This window comes from Mesoplodon densirostris, chromosome 7, assembly GCF_025265405.1.
Source record: "Mesoplodon densirostris isolate mMesDen1 chromosome 7, mMesDen1 primary haplotype, whole genome shotgun sequence".
Lineage (NCBI taxonomy): Eukaryota > Metazoa > Chordata > Mammalia > Artiodactyla > Ziphiidae > Mesoplodon > Mesoplodon densirostris.
Window position 1 is genome coordinate 41,539,439 of NC_082667.1, and position 19,374 is coordinate 41,558,812.

The 19,374-nt window shown below is 43.2% G+C and overlaps 1 protein-coding gene across 1 annotated transcript in view; it reads right to left on the reverse strand.

Moving 5' to 3' along the window:
• FAT3 (FAT atypical cadherin 3) overlaps nt 1-19,374 on the reverse strand; it is a 714,507-nt gene that overhangs the window by 26,326 nt on the left and 668,807 nt on the right. The window contains exons 21-22 of the mRNA XM_060103563.1: nt 8,210-8,344; nt 6,057-6,214 (exon numbers count right to left, since the gene is read on the reverse strand). Coding sequence (XP_059959546.1) covers nt 6,057-6,214; nt 8,210-8,344 — 293 coding nt within the window. The remainder of the gene's footprint in view (nt 1-6,056; nt 6,215-8,209; nt 8,345-19,374) is intronic.

Consider the following 19,374-nt stretch of genomic DNA (forward strand, 5'->3'; position numbering starts at 1 on the left):
ACCAGGGAAGCCCAGGCAACTAATTCTTAGGGACTCTCATTACTGCCCCTATGGCTCCATGGATTTGTTGTCACCCTCTCTTCCTGCATGTAAAGTTTATGCCACATAAATGTGTGTATATGAAAGGCAGGGGGCTCTGTGAACCAGGCAGAGCCTTGGGAATTTAGAAATGAGAAATCTAATTCTGGCTTTGTCGTGTATCATCCAGGTCCCTTGGAGAGCATTGGTTGGCTCCTCTGGGTTTGAGACCTCTTCTATGGAAAGCAGAGATAACTGCTGTGACTTATTTTACAAGGAGACTGACTGTGTCCACTGCAGAACGGTCAGCCTCCTCATTCACAGTTAGTACATACATCCTGCGCTCTGTAATGCAAATGTACGAATGTGCAAAGACTGGAGACAAATTTTAATTTTCTTTTCAGAGACCTTTCATGTGTAATCTTTGCTGTTGCCTTTGTCATTTTTTCTGTTGTTGTTCCACAAAATGGACTGAATGAATATTGTAAATCATGCCAGAATACTTGCTCAGGGACAACTCCTGGGTAATATCCATATCTTTATTTCAGTGTAAGTAATCAAATGATCAAATATGACTTTAGGGACTATCTGCCTCTGGCACAGTCCATCTGCTGTTCTGCTCAGTGGCTACAGAGTGGGGTCCCCAGTCTATCAAGGAAAATCTTGTGGTGAGGGTGCAGTTCATCTAAGGTTTGGTAAAGGATGTATTCAATTAATGCATTACTTGGTCCACTCCCCTCCCTAACGCCCTACCTCTTGGGATAATAACCAAGTTACAAACTCATCCAGGAGAACTGATGTGGCTCCGACAGCCTCAAATACATCGACGTTCTATCACTAAGGAACATAAAATTCTCGCATGGTAACACCGAGCATGGTTAAGTTTCCCTTTATCTTTCCTATTGAAAAAAATAAGAGCGGCAACACCGCTGAATGAATAGAAAGCCAAATGCCTACATGAGCCTCAGGCTTTTGAAAACAAAAATGATTTGTACCTTCAAAATTCTAGGAGTTTGGAGTTATAAGCCTTGCCTAGATGACAAACAAGAATGTTGATGCCAAAAGCTACCTTGCAAAAAGTTAATATTTGGCCATTTCACAAGTATATTATGCCAGGGAGAGGAAAGAACACTCTCATATCTGAGTCCTCTCATCTTGGAAAATTATGCACTGATCATATTTAGTTCTTCTGTCTTCAGAATAGGGTTTAGCCAGTTTTAAAGGATCTCTCTTTTAAGAGGACAAAGCTTTCTCAAAGCAGAGGGCAAGCTATTTTAATAGAAACTGAGGTGTGCATGAAACTGTAAGAAAAGTCTACAGCAAGGATCTGAATGATGTGCGGGGGACGGGGGAGGGGGCAGGGGCACGTAGGCAATGTGTTCAATGAAATGCATAATTCAGAGTGTGGCCCTACTGTTATGAAGTATGCAGATGTTCAGGGTTGTCTGAAATCAGTGATGTGCTTTAACCTGGATCTTCTGTGGCCTGGAGCTTGGGAGACAAGCTATCAGAGCTATAAGAAGTCATCTTGTAGGAAACTAGGATTTTGAGTAAAAAGTATGAATTATGGCATAAAGTCTTACTGCTTCACATTTTTCATGTGTGGCTCTAGCAAATGCACCATCATGATAAAACTTTTAAGAGGGTTATTAAATATTCTTTGAAAAGCGAACTTCTTGAAAACCTATTTTTAAGGCAGCCATGAATAGCTATCTGGCATACAGTAGATGCTCAAAAAATACACTTTGAATGAAAACATGAGTGAATAAATCCCAGTCCTTCAAATCTCTTCTTTTGACAAACACTGTTTTACTCCTGACTTGCTTGCCACCACCAGAGGGCCAGGTCCACTACTGATTAGTTTAGGCAAGTCAATGATTCTCTCTGAATCTCAGTTTCCTCACAGGCGAAAAAGTAGGCACTCACATCTATGCACAGGAGAGTGAGAATAAAAATATATGTACGTGAAAGTGCTTCATAAACTCTTAGGTATTTCATTATTACTATAATGTGTAATTATAAGTTAGCTCACTTCTCAGTGATATGCTTTCATATATCCTTGAAACTCTGGAATCTTGTGAGGTCTTCCGTGTTACTCTTCTGATCTGTGTTGCAAGGAGCTGGCTCTTCCAAGTGGACTGTTTTATAAACCAAATGAGCTTTCCTTGACTATCGTCCTCTTAGTCCTGGGGTCTTAACTAGCCATGTCTGAGAATCATCAAAATGAAGCCATGTTTCATCTATAACTTTCCCCAAAGATCAAATGTGATATTTCTAGATTAACAAGCAAGTACTTCTTGTGCTTCTGCTATAATATTGCACCTGAGCGACTAACATAGGGAAAAAGTTACTTGTGTCTCTCCTGGTGATCTGACATGTTTCTTTTATAGGTTCGAGGACAGCCACAGAATCTATCCCACCATTTTCATCCTGACTTTGGCTGCCAGGGAATTCAGAGTTATAGTTTGTGTTCAACTAACCCCTGGTCTAGATTTTTCAGTGATGATATTCTGTCCGTCCCTATTTCATTGGTTGAGTCTTAACCTTTCGTTTTCATCTTTTTTAAAATTCAAGTATAATTGACTTATTATATTAGGTTCAGGTGTGCCACATGATTCAATATTTTTATACATTACAAAATGATCATCAGCGATAAGTCTGGTTACCATCTGTTGCCATACAAAGTTACTACAATATTAATGACTACATTCCCTACACTGTACATTACATCCTCATGACTTATAACTGGAAGTTGGTACCTCCTAATCCCCTTCCCCTATTTTACCTATCCTTGCTTTCAGCTTAATGGTGCTTTGATTTTATTGCATTTGCGTATTTATGGTAAGCCTGGAATCTCTTTTGGAAGAAGACAGGGTATCAATGGTGAACAGAAGAATGAGCGCCTTTACTGCTGCTAAAAGACAGTGGTGCTCCTTGTCCATGAGAATGTTCACTTCCTGAGGTCTCCATGCAGTTCTTCAACTGTCTTGAAGGGGTGCCCTTCACCCCACAGATCATCTTAAGTACTTTTTAGGGAATGTGCTTTAATCGGGAAAATATAAACAACCAAGAGGTGCAGTTTAAACAAAGCATTTCAGCGTAGTCATTGAACCAAAGTGCAAGGCACATACTGTACCTAAAGCCAATGAAATTAAATCTTGCATGAGGCTGAAAATGTTAAGCAAACAGATTCAAATCCCCTAAGTGGATATTCCTGGCAACTGTAGGAAAGTATCTGCAGTAGGTCAGTACAGCTCTGTCTGGCTTTGGGCAAAGCCAACATATGAAAAGCAAACTTACAGAACAGACAGTTTCGGGGTGATTATTCACAACACAAAGGGACTAATGGAACGATTCCTTCAAATAGCAACCATCCCTAGTTTATTAGAATTCCATTTATAGAGATTCAATTTACACAAGTTTCAGAAACACGCTTGTTTCACGAAATACAATATACCTTAGGAGCTAGTGCGGACTAAAAGGTTTAATTATTCTTCTTTCCCATCTCCAGGGTTCTGCACATTTTAGACACTTGCCAGTGAAGTGTCGAATGGCAAGCTCCATTTTAGGATCAAGCCATTCACGTCCAATATTTTTGTTCTCTTTCAAATTTGATGCCGTTTAAAAGAATTGCTAATAGAAAGTATTTGCCTCCTAAGGATGCTCAGCAACAAGCCTTACTAAGGTTTGAAGGGGAGAGGTGGAAGGTCAGCGACACCCAGGCAGAGCCCCTGGGAGCTGGTATGTCTGAATGGGCAGAGCACCTTCCTAGTAACTATACAAACCCCACTGCTCAGGGCTAGTTAGAGAGTGAGCTAAGGACCCCAGGCAGGTTGCTTCACAGGCTAGGAGGTTAAAAAGACAGCACTTAGGTTTTTGAATTTATATTCTTCCACCATAAAGATCTGGTTTGAATTCATTGTTTTCTAAAACTGTGCGTCCAGAGTGTTTATCTTGTTTTCTTTTGAAAACACTGCTTTCCTAACAGAGCTGAAATGATTCTCTGAGTTGAATGAGTCAGGGTATTGGGAGATTGCCCATGAAAATGGTCAACTTTAAACTCCAGCTCTGTGCTCACTTCCTCTGGACACCAAGTAATACCTGGCAGTACCAGAAGCAGGTTCGTAAAGGTCTATGTGGTAGGAGGAGCCACTGGCATTTAATGTTCTATATACTTTCCTCCCTCCAGGATTAAAGCCTGGGCATCTCATCAACTTGGATGTGACCTAGAAATCAAAGAACAGAAGCTAAAAAGGCCCACCATGATCCCAGTTAAGCTTAGTGACAGAACAGTAGGAAGGAGAAAATCGCCAGCCATTTCCACTTGGATGGGCATCTCCTACTGGACAGACTTCACCCGTCTCTGAACACACTTACGGTGGGCTGGCATAGCAGCCTGGTAAGAATAACATTCAATTAAACACGTCTTTCTCCTACTTTTCCCTTCTCCTCTCATCCTGGAAGGCTTAATCTGGTCTACAGATGCCCAGATGTGATTCTGGATAAAATGAGTTATAGTTACAAAACTGAGAACTGGGGAGAGCATAGAGATGAAGAGCATGGTGTGAGAGACACTGGAAGGCAGGTCCAGACCTGCCACTTATTAGCTGTACAACTCTGGGTAAATAACTTAACCTCTCTGAACCTCTATATGCTCCTTGATCAAATGGGGCTGATCATATATAGATAACACATTTATTTTATTAGCTTTATGACACAAATCAAATGAGGCATGTCACACTCTTAGTATTATTGTTGTTTTCATGAAGGGACCAGAAGCTCTGACCTGACTACAAATGCCAGACTTGCTCTAAAGCAGTGGTCCCCAGCCTTTTTGGCACCAGGGACCAGTTTCGTGGAAGACAATTTTTCTGCAGACGGGCTGGGGTAGGGTTCGGGTTGGGGAGATGGTTCAGGAGGTAATGCGAGCGATTGGGGGGAAGGTTCAGGCGGTAATTGGAGCTATGGGGGGGATGGTTCAGGCGGTAATTGGAGCGATGGCGGGGATGGTTCAGGAGGTAATGCGAGTGATCGGGGGGATGGTTCAGGCGGTAATGTGAGCGATGGGGGGGATGGTTCAGGCGGTAATTGGGCGATGGGGGGATGGTTCAGGCGGTAATTGGAGCGATGGGGGGGATGGTTCAGGCGGTAATGCGAGCGATGGGGGGGATGGTTCAGGCGGTAATTGGGCTATGGGGGGGATGGTTCAGGCGGTAATTAGAGCGATGGGGGGAATGGTTCAGGCGGTAATTGGAGCGATGGGGGGGATGGTTCAGGCGGTAATGCGAGCGATGGGGGGGATGGTTCAGGCGGTAATTGGAGCAATGGGGGGGATGGTTCAGGCAGTAATTGGAGCGATGGGGGGGATGGTTCAGGCGGTAATTGGAGTGATGGGGAGCGATGGGGAGTGCCAGATAAAGTTTAGCTCACCCGCCTGCCACTCACCTCCTGCTGTGCAGCCCGGTTCCTAACAGGCTGCAGACTGGTACCCGTCCACGGCCCAGGGTTTGGGGACCCCTGCTCTAAAGGAAATCTGGTGCCTTTGGAGGGTTTCTGAGGCTGGGCATGTTTTAAAAATTGGGCTACTTGGGCCATAAGAGGGCATATGGAATCATCTACAGCCCAGATATCCAGCTTCTTCGCTGAGCAAGAACACAAGTGACCTTCAGGGGTCATTGGGGATAGACCCGTGTGGTAGAAGAGGATACAGTCAGTCTTTTGAAAGGACCACCCTGCCGTGGAATTGATTAGGAAACACATTCTAATCAACTGTTGAGTGATTACAACTCAGAGGAGGCCGGGTCTTGAACCTACTCTAGAGATAGGTGCCCCAGTCTCTGAAGAGCTAATTTTGAAGCTGAATGTACAAAAGGAAATGGGGTGTTGGAACACTTCCCAGTTCTGCTGCTGCTCCCCTGGCCCTAAAGTTGGCTTCTGGTTTCTGAACTTAAAAGACAAAATGATTTCAGACCCCAATCCAAGAGCCAAAATACTAACATGAGAACTGACTGTGGGAAAAGATAACCTATTTTAATTACCTTTAGAATGATGCAGGGATTTGCTCTGGTGTACATTATAATCCCATTGCTTTGCAGTGTTCGCAGACGCAGGGCCAGTTTAAAGTCCTCTTCTTTGCTATTTTCAGAAAGCCGGTATTTGATGTAACTGTTTCCAGCAAAGCTGAGAGAAGTGTGCCCTGAAAAGACCATGATGAGGAGATATAGATACTTTTAACATCCAGAAACGAGCAGGGACACATGAAATCACCCAACAACTACCAAGCAAGTGGATGAAAGACCATGGGAAGTTAGGGAAGGCACTGAGGAGAAACCATTTTGGATTAAAAACTGTTTCTCCATTTCAGGTCACACTCTAATTTCAAAGTGAAAAAATAATTTACTATTCAGATGCTGAAAAATCTTAGTTCTCTCATGTCAAGGGCAACTTAATATGTTCTCTAACCTGAATTTTCTTAGTGTCACTAAATTCCCAATTCCTATTTTCTAAAAATAGCACTATTAAAAGATATCCCTTTATGCCCACCCTCATCACTTAGATATTTAAGAATTTTCAGTTCTGTGAAACAAGGGAAAGACAAAACCATTCTCAAAGAATATCCAGGGCTTCCTGGGGGCGCAGTGGTTGAGAGTCCTCCTGCCAATGCAGGGGACACGGGTTTGTGCCCTGGTCCGGGAGGATCCCACATGCCGCGGAGCGGCTGGGCCCGTGAGCCATGGCCGCTGAGCCTGTGCGTCCTGAGCCTGTGCTCCACGAAGGGAGAGGCCACAACAGTGAGAGGCCCGTGTACTGAAAAAAAAAAAAAGAAAAAAAGAATATCCATATTCCCCAAGTATCCTAATGCAAAACAGACAACTTAGGTCATTTGCACAAATGTTGATAAGGATAATGATATAAAGGAAGTTCATGTCTTGTGCAGTCACAGCTCTGCCTTTTGACCATTAATTTCAAGGCTCCCCTTCCTAGAATCTTTAGTTGCACCCACATCACCCAATTCTGAGTTAACCCTCTCTTTTTTTATTGTCTCCAGCTTTATGTTTTAACAAGCAAAGTAACAGCTGAAAAGCCCTATCACTGGGGGGGAAGGGTGGAAAGTGTGGAAATATACCAAATGGATGATAATCGTGGACGATGAAGAATTTTCCATATGGAAAGGAGAAGGGAGATGGGCAGAAAGGGACATCTGAAGTTAGGATACTTGGCCTTAGTGTCACCTTGCAGACCCACCTGCTGTGTACACAGCAGGTGTGTTGGGGTGAGGTCAGCATAAATATCTTTTAAGTCTAAGCCTTAGAAGCCTTCAAAGGCAAGTATGTGGGTGATCCCTTCAGTTCAGGGGCAGCTCCATTCTCGAAGTCAACTCTGAAAGAGCTTTGGCTTCCATTTTTAAGAACAGTGCTTGTCTTTGCAAAGGCTGAGTTTCTAGAACCCAGTGCTTAACAAGTGCCTTGCAAATACTAGGCATATTTATTCCCATTATAATGGCTATTATAATCATCACTCAATAAATATTTCTTGGATTCCAAAATTGGTATCGGCATGCCTATATTTGAAATACATCTTCTACCAAAAAAGGGTTTTATTGGTACCAAAAATGAACAGGACTCTTTTTAGAGGAAAGAAGTGGTAGAGCATATGTGAATCAAAAGAAGTATTGAAGTTGAGTGATAATCAGAAATGGAGGATCATTTGGATTGAAATAACACAAATACTGATTTTTTTTCTTTCTTTAAGAAACAGAGGTGAGCACCTCCCTCTCCTTTGGGAACATGCAGTTAGTTGTACATGTGCAGTGGAGAGTCTTCTTGATCTAGGCTGGACTTACCCTACAGAAGGTCAACTGAACTAGCTCAGCTTTACCTCTGTTGAAAGGTGGAGGCTCTGAACATCAAAGCCATGCCACAGATACTCCGACTCCTCTGCTTAACCAACAGCCTTCTATTTTCCATAATTTCACACCCCTAACATCCATGTGACATGATTGAAACACATGCTGTGACCTCCCATTATATAAGGAGCCCACAGGCACTGCATGTTTCCTGAGCACAGGCTGTAGCTGTCATAAATCTCAAGTATTTGAGTGGGGAGGCTAGCTGGGGTCCATGCAGAAGGAATACGTTGCATGTAGACAGAATATGAATTTAGACCCTCGTCATCTGGCCCTGCTCTGCACCTGAGCACTCTCCGAGCTTCCCCGGTGGACACTGGCAGAGGAACGGTCTCCTGCTGGCTTCGTAACCGACACACTGCATGTCCCCTGGACACGGCTTCTCCACGCAAGGATCGTTGGACCCTGGGCACAGTCCTCCTGTGACAGAGGGGAACACGCATGATCAGTAGAAAGGCAATCACTCTACACTCCAGGAAGTCCAGGAAGCACAGGAATGGTTCAGGAGCTGGGCTCTATAGGCTCTGAGCTGAGAGATAAAACGGCCGCCCAGAAGCAGGAATGCCTGTGTGAGCTCCACCTGGTGTGGGTGCCCATCAAACATCCCTGCATCTGCCAAAAGCTCACTGCCAGAGTGAAGTACGTTGGGGGCAAAGAGTCAATGGAGCTCCTCTGTTTAGGCTAAAATATGCTAAGGTTGTGACAGGGCCAACTTCTGGTGAAGAAAGACCATACCACGTGAGCTCTGGTAGTCTTTATTGGATGGGGCTCCTGCATACTGGGGGCCATTTGAATGCATCACTTGAGTTTAGACTTCTTCTATGCTCCTATGCTACCTATGCTTAGGTAGACATCACAAGATGTTAGCTGTTGTTTTCAGATTGAGGGAAAAAAGACTTTTCTAAAGAAAAGTATGACTCATTCTAAATTGTGAAAGCAGAACTCGCATTGTTTCCTAATCCCTTCTGCCCCCTGCTATTGTATTGATTAGCTGTAAATGTGCCCTGCTGGCTATCAAACATAGCAGAATTTTCCTTGGCAAAGGAAGGCTTCCTTTTCACCTGTTCAATGTGCATAGCACAGTGAGATGAAAGGTTAATTCCTCAGAAAGGAAATTCTGGAAGGCAGATTATCTGATTAAGGTAAAATTCAGGACCCAAGGGAGTTTTTCAGAACTGTGGTGACGGCAACTATAGGTCCACTGAAGAAAATGCACTTTCCAAAGGTCTTGGATATTTCAAATGTAATTAGGCGAGAGTTGAGGTGGTAAAAGGACTGTAGGAAAGAAGACACAAATTGAAAACAACTCACAGCTGGCTTAGCAGTGGGCTAAAGAAACACCTTTTCTCTGTGAACCAAGAACACACTGGGCCTTAGCAGCATCTTTCCTCAGCAAGATCTGGCCCACTCCCATCTTCCTTTCTATACCAACTCATTCCTCCTCATTAAGCATATTATTCCATTATACAGTCATTTCTGTGTCCAGGAGAAAGCAGACATTTAATGCTAACTACACATAAACATTTTAGGAACTGTAATCCTGGAGGGGAGAGATGTAAGTAGCACTAGCAAACTCAGAGTTCATAAATCCTATTTTCCACTGGTTGAGAGCTGAGCCATAAAAGATACTCTTGGCAATGATCCAGCTTGCAAAGTCTTAGAAGATGAAGGGATTTTTAACTGAAAATTTGGAATGATCTTCACAAATGGCTCTAAAAGACCTAAGTGCCCTGAAATACATCTTCCTCATTTCATTCCAAGAAATCTTTATTCCTGCCATGTATTTATCAATATTTATGGAACCTAAAACAGCTGTTCAGCCACCTTATGATCTCAAGTGGCTTTTGATACCAGATTTTTTTTTTAATTTTTAATTTTTTTGGTCACAGCATGTGGCATGCGGGATCTTAGTTCCCTGACAAGGGATCAAACCCATGCTCCCTGCAGTGGAAGCGCAAAGTCTTAACACTGCACCACCACAGAAGTCCCTTCAAGAGGCTTTTGATAACCAGTTTTGGAATTTTTGATGCATTCATCCAACAAAAAAAATTTTTTAGGGCCAGCGAGGTAATAGGCCTGGACATATAAAGATGAAAAAAAAAAAGGTCCCATCTCTTCCTCCCCACAGGAAACAACACACACAAACACATGATTACAGTACAATAAAGTAACTGCTTTGCTAGAGGTATGTGAGTGCAAGGGAAGCCCTAGAGAAGGAACAATTGTGTTTCCTGGGAGAATGTCAGAAGTCCTTGCAGAGGAAGAAAGCATTTTAAAAACTCTGGCTTGAACGATGAGCTCTTTTGAGTAGCAGGGAACTGTGTTTCTTGGGAATGAATCTACCATCGTTAGTGGCTTGACCGCATGCACGTGTTAATGTTTACTTAGGGTAAGTTCACAACTCTCCCAGCCTACTCTGTGCTGTCTCCATGATTGGATTCATTTCCGTTTCTGAGGCCTGCAAACTCCTAGGTGGCTCCTACCTGTTGACTAGTTAGCATGGGCTCAAAAATGGAACCACGCCACAGGGAGGGAGCAACGAGCATAAATGAATCACAGAATTCATCCCATCAAATGGATGTAACTCTAAATTACCTGGGCATTAACTTCCAGTTAGACATGGGAACAGTAATTTATGTATTTAAGAAGTCTGTTCCTTTCCATTCTGTGGACGTGCCTCTTCCCATGTCCTATTTTAGCCGGCCAAAAGATGTCCTTTCTATAAATGTCTGTGTTTGTTTCTGAGATACAGCTACATATACTACATTCAGAGTCTTTTTTGCCCTAATGCAATGGCTACATTGCTTAGAAAACTTGCATTATCAATAATGCAGTTTCAAAGCCTCTGTTTTAAAGGAGAAAAGAGGACTAGATTATTTCAAACCCATGATAGCAAAGCTATTTTCTCCTGCCAGAAGTTATGGTTAAAAAAATAATAGTAATAATAATTTAAGAAAAATTAAAAAAAAAGCTGTAAGTGCATATAATAAAGGCTAATCACTGTATTTCAGAATAAACACAGCATTTGAGTACTTCTCCCTTTTATTCACATGTTTTGGCCTTTTCTTTTACCACCAGTCCTGCCCTGGTAGTTAGCATTGGGCTTCTCACTTTATCACCCATATCGCTTATATTGGGTTAAAGCACAGAATCACTTAGATCAGTAACTGGAGTTCAAATTCACAGCTCTTTTTCTTCTTCTTTCCTTATGTCATAACCGTAGAACCCATATAGTTAAATTCATTAAATTAATGAATTGCATTAGATCCAGCCCCCCTTATAAAAACTGTAGCTGGAAGACAGATCGAAAATATATTAATATATTATAATAAGTGCATTCTAAATTAATATTAGTATAAATATTAAACATATAATAATGTATATTTCTATTCATTCCAGCAGTCACTGACTTTGATAGGTTATTTTTCCTTCCTTTTCTTTTTAATAGGTTTCCTAAGGCAGAAGGGACAGTTCTGGCAAGCGATCTGTCTCTCGATGCTTTAAAAAATCCTAGGGGGCCTCCTCCCTGCCTCCCAGCCAGGGACGGGAGTAGCCATAAACGTTCTGGCTCCAGCTGCTGCTGTCAGTTTGCTCTGTTCACTGTCTGCTCTCTTGTGGCCCAAGGAAGTCTGAAGGCAGATTAGAGTCTGGAGGTCAGTGTAAATGTAACACGCTCCTTAGCTGGGGACAGATGTGAGCATGTGCACGACATGCAGTCTTTTCCAAGTAGAGAAAGACTTCTGGTTACTGAAAAACAGGTTTCCCCAAACCAAATACTCCCCATATGCGATAGTGTAGTTCTTCCCTCTCTTCAGCTATGATAAGAAATTAGGTCCTTTCTGAAATATTTATCGTGAGAGGGACTTGACCCTCATACGCCAACCCTGAACAATGCCGTGTGTGCTTTGACCTCCAATGTACCCAGGCCTAGGTTTTGGGGACACTTTCCTGGGGATAACAACCCTCTTCCCAGCCAAAGCCATAAAGTTTCCAGCAACATAGAATCCAGTATGCTTTCAATGGCTGTTGAGGGGTTAGCTTGTTTTTAGAAAACATATGCTCACATCATCCCCTTTGCAGAGAAGCACTCATACCTACTATCGTTAGGAGTCTTAAAGACGCTCTCTCTGGTGGAAGAAAGTGCCTCATCCACTTCCTTACAACCGTTAAGGGACAACAGTGTCTGCTCCCATTGGCTTCTGGGAGGAAGTTTATCTTATTAACTGTCATTAAATAATCCAGGTTTAATTAACTTGCTCTGTGATCAGTAACAGCTTGGGGGGAATGCAGGCTCTAGACCTTCATGATCTGCATCTCCAGGCATCCATCAGTTTGGCACCAGAGTGAGCATGAAGGGAGAAGGGTCCCACTTTATCAAACCAACTGACACCATTTGTGGTGCGTCAGGACAGGGCAGAAGGATCAGATGTTTTTAGCAATTGTCAGAGCATAAAGCAGGCAGAGAAATCTCTGTTCCCCATCCCTAGGTCCCCTCTGGAAGGTGGGGCAGGAAAGGGTGCAGCCTTGACAAGCAGCAGCCCTGGATTTTGGCCCTGACTAATTATTCAACGTATTTCCTGTATGGCTCTGAACAAGTCACTTGACTTCTCTGGGTCTTGCTTTTCTTTTGTGAAAAATGAGGATAATGATTCTTCATAGAGTTGTGAGCATTAGATGGGCTAATGTATGTGAAAGCAACTTGTAAAGAAAAAAATTTAGAGTAAAAACAAATGACTACAAGGTCCCCAAACTGGAGACACTAGCCTGACAATATGGCAGAGATCTAAACTCCAGTGTAATCCTTTTCTTGCTGTTCTTTCTGGGTCAGATTCACGATTTGTAAACTGACAGATGATATGAAATACTGTGTGCATGGGAGGAGCTTTTTATTAATCAGCGTCACAGGCCATGTGCAGCTGGGTTAGCCCCTACACAAGCTTATCTCGGGCAGAGGTATTCTTTTCACAAAGTCTCTCTACCAGGAGAAATGTGCACATGATGTGGCCATTCATCACAAGGTTTCCCACCCCTGAAACTTCGCTCGGGTGGACATTTAGGTCACTTTCTACAGAGCTGACATTATACAATTCACTTGAGCAGAAGCTCAGAGCTTTGGAACCTGCAGGGAGGAGGAAGATGATCCTCCTGTGGTTTTAAAAGGGTCTTACTTCCCTATGTATGACTCTCCTCTCCTTATCTCCCCAGAATTCCCACAGCTCCCAGCGTTAAGTCTATGCCTTTAGCTAATACATCAGTATTTAGCTGTGATTATTATTGCTGCCACTTTGAGCTTATTCAACCTCTTTATTTATATCACTGCCTCATTATACTGAGAATCTAATGACTGATGGTAAATATCCTACACCCTGAGTTCACATGCTTTGCCAAGATGCCATATCTCAGCTAATGCCACATAAGCTTCCTTCTTAATTCCTGGCCTGCATGAAGTTTTAAAACACATTCTCCTAAGGTCCCTTGGCTTTGAAGTGGTTCCTTGTGGTTCTCCCAGAAGCACAGAATCATGTTGATTGGTGTTTGCTTGGCTCCGCCATATTTTCTGGATGATTCTGCTAAAGGCTGAGTACAATTTCATTCAAGATATCCTCTCTGGGGCAGCTGTGTGTGGATGGAATATATAAGGGATTATCCACATGGTGAGAAGCTGGTATCACCTCCACAGTGGGCACCTCCAAACCTCTCCTGGCACTTCAGGACCCATGCATGCTGGAGATCAGGGATCTGCAGAGACATATCTGTTGTGAATAAGAAATAAAAACTTCCCAGTTTTTAGGGGGAATCTGGTTAAGATTCGGAGATAACACTAAATTATTCAGAATCCCTGGGTTTGGGACAATGGGCTCTGTCCTTTGAGAATTAGCATTAACAATCCCCAGCCCAAGTGCAAACCCAATCTCGGGTTGTTTTATGTTTTTTAAAAACTTGTCAAGGCTAAGTTTTAAGTGTCTTACTGCCTTACAGGAGCGTTCATCATTTTATTTTATTTTATTGTGCTTATGAGAAGTACATCATGGTGGCTGCCTCTCACAGGCTCCATTTACCTGTCCTACCATATTTTTCCAGGACTGTCCAGACTCCCCACCATCCAACTCAATCCAACTGAGCTCCCTGTTGTTCGCTCAGTACATGATGCTGGTTCTTGGTCCATGAGAATGGGGACCATGTTAGCTTCACTCACCACTGTATCTCCAGCAGCCTGCCTAAGGCTTGGAAAAGTATTTAATTCACTGTTGAGTGAGTGAGCAAATGAAGGGGTGCCCCGAATTCCTGGGCTTTTCTCTTCACTTCTCTCTCTGCTCAAAATGCCTTCCCAGGACTATTCATTGTTTCCAACGCCTTTCATGGACTCCTTCAAGTAGAACAGAGGATTCCTTCCTTTATGTTTATTCTGTGCCCCAACTACAGGAATTACAACTCTTTCTAGTTCCTATTTTTCACAGCCAAGGAGCAAAGGAACTTCTGTTGTTTGTCTAGAAAAAGAGATTCAAGGGGTCCTAAAAACTATCCTTAGATGACTGGAGGGCAACTTGTACAGGAGGGGTTAGACAGGTCAGGTTCTGTGTAGCTCTAAATGGTGGAGCTGGGTGACATCACAAGGAGGTGGATTTTGGTGCCCTAGAAGAGAGAAGTTGTCTTAGGTCCATCTTGTGAGGTAGTGAGTGCCCAGACTGGGGTTCAAACCTTGGCTGAATGATTGTGCCAGGAGTACAGTAAACAGGATGTCTGTAGTGGGTGGGAGGCTGGACTGGGTGAATTTCAAGTTCCTTTCAAATCTGTGCAGAGGTGATAGGGTACAGTGGTTAGGACAGACAGGTGTGAATCCTAGCTTGACCCTTACTAAGTTTGTGACCTTGAGCAAGTCAACTGATCTTTCCAAGTCCAAGTTTCCTGAGCTTTTGAGGAAAGTTCATGATACCTACCCTTTGGGGTTATGATGAGGGTTAAATGCAATGACACATGTGTGAAAAACAGCACAGTATCAGGTCACTGCTCACTAAATGTTAGTTGGATGTTTGTCCCTGCCTTCATCTGTGCCCTGCACTGCACACGGTTTCTCACCTCTATTCCTTGGCTCTAATGCTCCTCAGCCTGGAGGACTCCCTCCCCATCACCTACCTAATTCTAGGCATCCTTTCAGACCTAGTGCAGGTGGCATCACCCTCAGTGTTCTTCTCCCTGCCCTGCAAACCCTTACAGTGGCATCATACACCACTGGCTGAGGGCACGGCTGCTGTCACCCTCACCCCTGCCAGCACAGGGCTCACCCACGGCAGACGCTTCACGCATTTTACTGGAGCTCCAGTTTCTAGTCTGGGTTCCATATCTGAACCAGGACTAGACAAATCAGGCATCTACTTCCACTAATATTCTCATAAACACATTGGTCTTAAACTCTGATGGTCTCATGGCGAGTCCATTCTCTTGGACAAGCGTCTCCTTTTTGATATATTTCTAGATTAGACTTTTGAAAAATCAATGAAAATTTTCCAAAATGGACAATCACCACTGCCCCACGGGCTGCCCCCGTGCTCTGTCCTCTGGCTTCCTCATAGGAGCTCAAGGGCCTTTATCATTCCCCATTGTTTAGGTAGGTTGGTGTCGGGCTTTCTTACCGAAGTGCCAAAGTGCACTGAACATCTAAAGTTTACCAGGAGCCACCGCACGACCTCAGAACTCTGTAGCTCTCAAACTTTTGTTCAAACGTGATGCTTCATGGGGGCTGGAATATAATGAGGCTCTTTGGCACTAAATTTCAAGCCTGTTTGCATTTTGTCAAAGCAACCCAGCATTTTGGTTTAAGATGTAAATGGTGTTAATTTGACCCCAAAAAAAGTCTGCATGAGAGAAAGGTGGGTTGGAAGTTGGGAGGAGGGTAGGATATTGAGGCCAAATCTGTATAAATATTACTACACAGCCCAGAATGGGCAGCTACCTCTATTTATCATTCTAATTATTCCACCAGGTGGTGAGAAAGTCCATTTATTGTATCTGCCAGCCTTCTAGGGTAAACAGACAAGCAGCAATACTGGGTGTGCATGTGTGTGTGTGTATGTGTGTGTGTCTGGGGGCCTGGGGGCATTTACTGACTTCAATTACCTCTCCTTTCCAATAAATGAGGAAATGTCTAAAATGATGAATGCTTTCCTTAACAGTTCTTCACTGTATTTTTATTTGAGAGGATACTTCAGAAAAACTGAGAGAGCTATTACTATTATAATTAAGAGTTTGCCCTCTGAACCCAGAGGAAATGTTTTCTATTTTATGTTGATGTGAGATTTCTTAGAGTTTGGTTCCCTCACCAAACTTGCCAGAATTAGAATCACCCAGGCTACATATATAGCAACTCCTAGGCTCCACCCAAAACCTCCTGCTATATTTGAGTGTGGGTTTCAGTAGTGGGAATTTCTATTAAGCCACAGGCATACTGGAGTCTGAGATCCTCTGCTATTCTGCCATGGGTCTGTGAGGTTGGTGATCAGTCAGGAAAAATGGGGTTATTTGAATATTCTTATAGAGTACATAGCACTGGGGTTATGAATCATATAAAAAATGGAAGAGTTCCTGTTCTTAAGATGCAGGTAATAAAACAGGGGCCCAAGATGAACCTTTATTGAATGAGCATGACCTTCTCACCAGCCGTATGGCCCTGGGCAAGGCAAGGAGCTACCACATTTATAAAAGGGACATTATCGTATATCAGCTGCTGAAGATGGGGATTGGGCCAGATGATGTGTTGAGGTCCTTTTACCACTAAAAGCCAGTATTTTATTTTGCAGCTTAATTACAAGAATGACTTAAAGGTGAAAAGGGGCTGAGAAGTGGGGCTGAGTCTGCACAGAGTTCTTGTTCAGGAAATGCTCACTTTTTAAACTGAGAAAGCCTCCTCTTGGGAGGTCTGGGGGCTGAATCACAAAAACTTCCAGCATTCTGGGTTTCCCAGGAGTGGAAAGATTTATGGGGACTCGAGGACAGGAGTCCTGGGCCAGGATACCACCTTGAAACTCACTGCATTGAAAACATCAGTGTCTCATGCAAAATGCAGAGCAAGACCCCTCTCTCCAACAAAATCTAAATCCCTGCTTTGAAGAAAACTGCTAAGCCTGCCCTCCCCTTGTCTCTTCTTGAAGAACTCATACTCATCCCTCAAAACTTAGAATATAGGTGGTCTCTGGTGCCTAAGTGTCACAGAAAGCTTTCCTCTGGCCACGATAGGGACGCTGTCCTTTTTCCTCCCCAGCATTCCTTAGAACACTATTAATGCAAACAGGTACTTGCAACAGCTGAGTTCACAATAGCCAGCTCCTAAGAGCAGGGACTGTGTCTTTTTTCACTTTGAATCTGCAGTGCCTAGGACATTGCCGGTACCACAGTTTTTTACTGAATGAAATGAGTTCTCAGAGCACAAGGATTAATTAGCTGGTTTAGTTTCTCCTGCAGAGTCTGCCCTGTCCTGTCTCGAACCTCTTTTGAACCCTGCTGTGAATCACTGCAGGAAGGCTCTAGCAGAGCTTTGGTGCATAAATCAATTTGCCTACAAAGGAAATATAGGTAGGGTCTGGACGACTGGCATTCATAAATCCTGCACGTTGGTGGCTTCTGCCAGAAATGCATTTCACCTAGCACACGTGCTTGGAGTTACTTTGGAGCTACTTTGGAGCTAATTTACATATTCAACAGTTTGGACATCACTGCATCTACCTGATGAAAACACAAACAGAATTCACTGGGGACCACAGAGTGAGTGGCCAGCACTCTTCTAGGCTGCTTGGAGGTCATCAAAAGGTCTCTTGAGGGAGCTGTGATCTCTGGGACCTTTCTCTGATGAACTCATTCTCCAAAGTGCAACACAAAACTTTCTACAAGTGAAGAGGGCAGGGGCCCTGCCTGTCCTCAATTACCTAAAGGATGTTTTATAAATGGCTTCTCTTCTGGCCACAGTACCTTTAGGCCAAGTTTTCACTGGCTAGAAAAACTCCAGGTGCAATTTTCTTCGAAGAGGGCAGTGAATTTATGGTGCCACATGTCAGAGAGAGAAAAAGAGAGAGAGAGCAAGGTTTCTTGCTGACCACTGTGGTCATGCGACTCTGTGCAGCTATGGCCTCTGGCCAGGGAAGGTCAAGGTTCAGTGACCCTAGTTACGTCGACAAATACAAACCATTCCATCTCTGCCACTCTGAGGGCTAAATCCACCCCTTGACTGTGCTCCAGAATATCTGGCCCCTGTTTTTCACTGAAGCAAATCCAGCTGCCTTTACCCTCTGCGATAGCTTCTGAACTTGTTTCCCTGCCTCTGGCCTGGCTCCGTCTAACCCATTCACCTCTGCAGCCAGCAGGCTCTTCATGAAATACAGACCTGATTCTGTCACTTCTCCCCCTCAAATGAGCCAATGGCTCCCACTGCTTTGAGATAATTTCTAGAACTTCACCCTGGCTAATGGCTCTTCTGTGATCACTGGGCTGACTCAAAAGTCTCCTTTGTCATCACTGGAAATCTCTTTCAATCCCCTCAGTGTAGGTTACTGTCTTGCCCCTAAGCCTCATGCAAACAGCCCCTCCACTGGAATGCTGTTCCTCCCCTACCTGTTTTCACACGTCTAATTCCTACTTTTTTTTTTAACATTGAAATATAGTTGATTTACAATGATGTGTTAGCTTCAGGTGTACAGCAAAGTTATTCAGTTCTACATATATATATATAAGTATATTCTTTTTCAGATTCTTTTCCATTATAGGCTGTTACAAGATATTGAATATAGCTCCCTGTGCTATACAGTAGGTGCTTGTTGTTTATTTTACATATAGTACTGTTGTCTGTTAATCCCATACTCTTAATTTATACCCTCCACCTTGCCCCTTTGATAACCATAAGTTTGTTTTCTATGACTGAGGGTCAATTTCTGTTTTGTAAATAAGTTCGCTCATATAATTTTTTTTTAGATTCCACATGTAGGTGATATCATATGATATTTGGTGCAGCCACTATGGAGAACAGTATGGAGGTTCCTTAAAAAACTAAAAATAGAGTCACCGTATGATCCAGCAATCCCACTCCTGGCCATATATCCAGAAAAGACAAAAACTCTAATCTGAAAAGACACATGCACCCCAATGTTCATCACAGCACTATTTACAATATGCAAGACATGGAAGCAACCTAATGCCCAGTGACAGATGAATGGATAAAGAAGATGTGGTATATATCTCTATATATCTATAGATACACACACACACACACACACACACACACACACGTACAATGGAATATTACTCAGCCATAAAAAAAGAATGAAATAACGCCATTTGCAGCAACACAGATGGACCTAGAAATTATCAGACTAAGTGAAGTAAGTCAGACAGAGAGAGACTAATTCCTACTTATCTTTTATCTCAACCTAGAGGATAGTCCCTTCAGGAAAACTTCCCTCTTGATA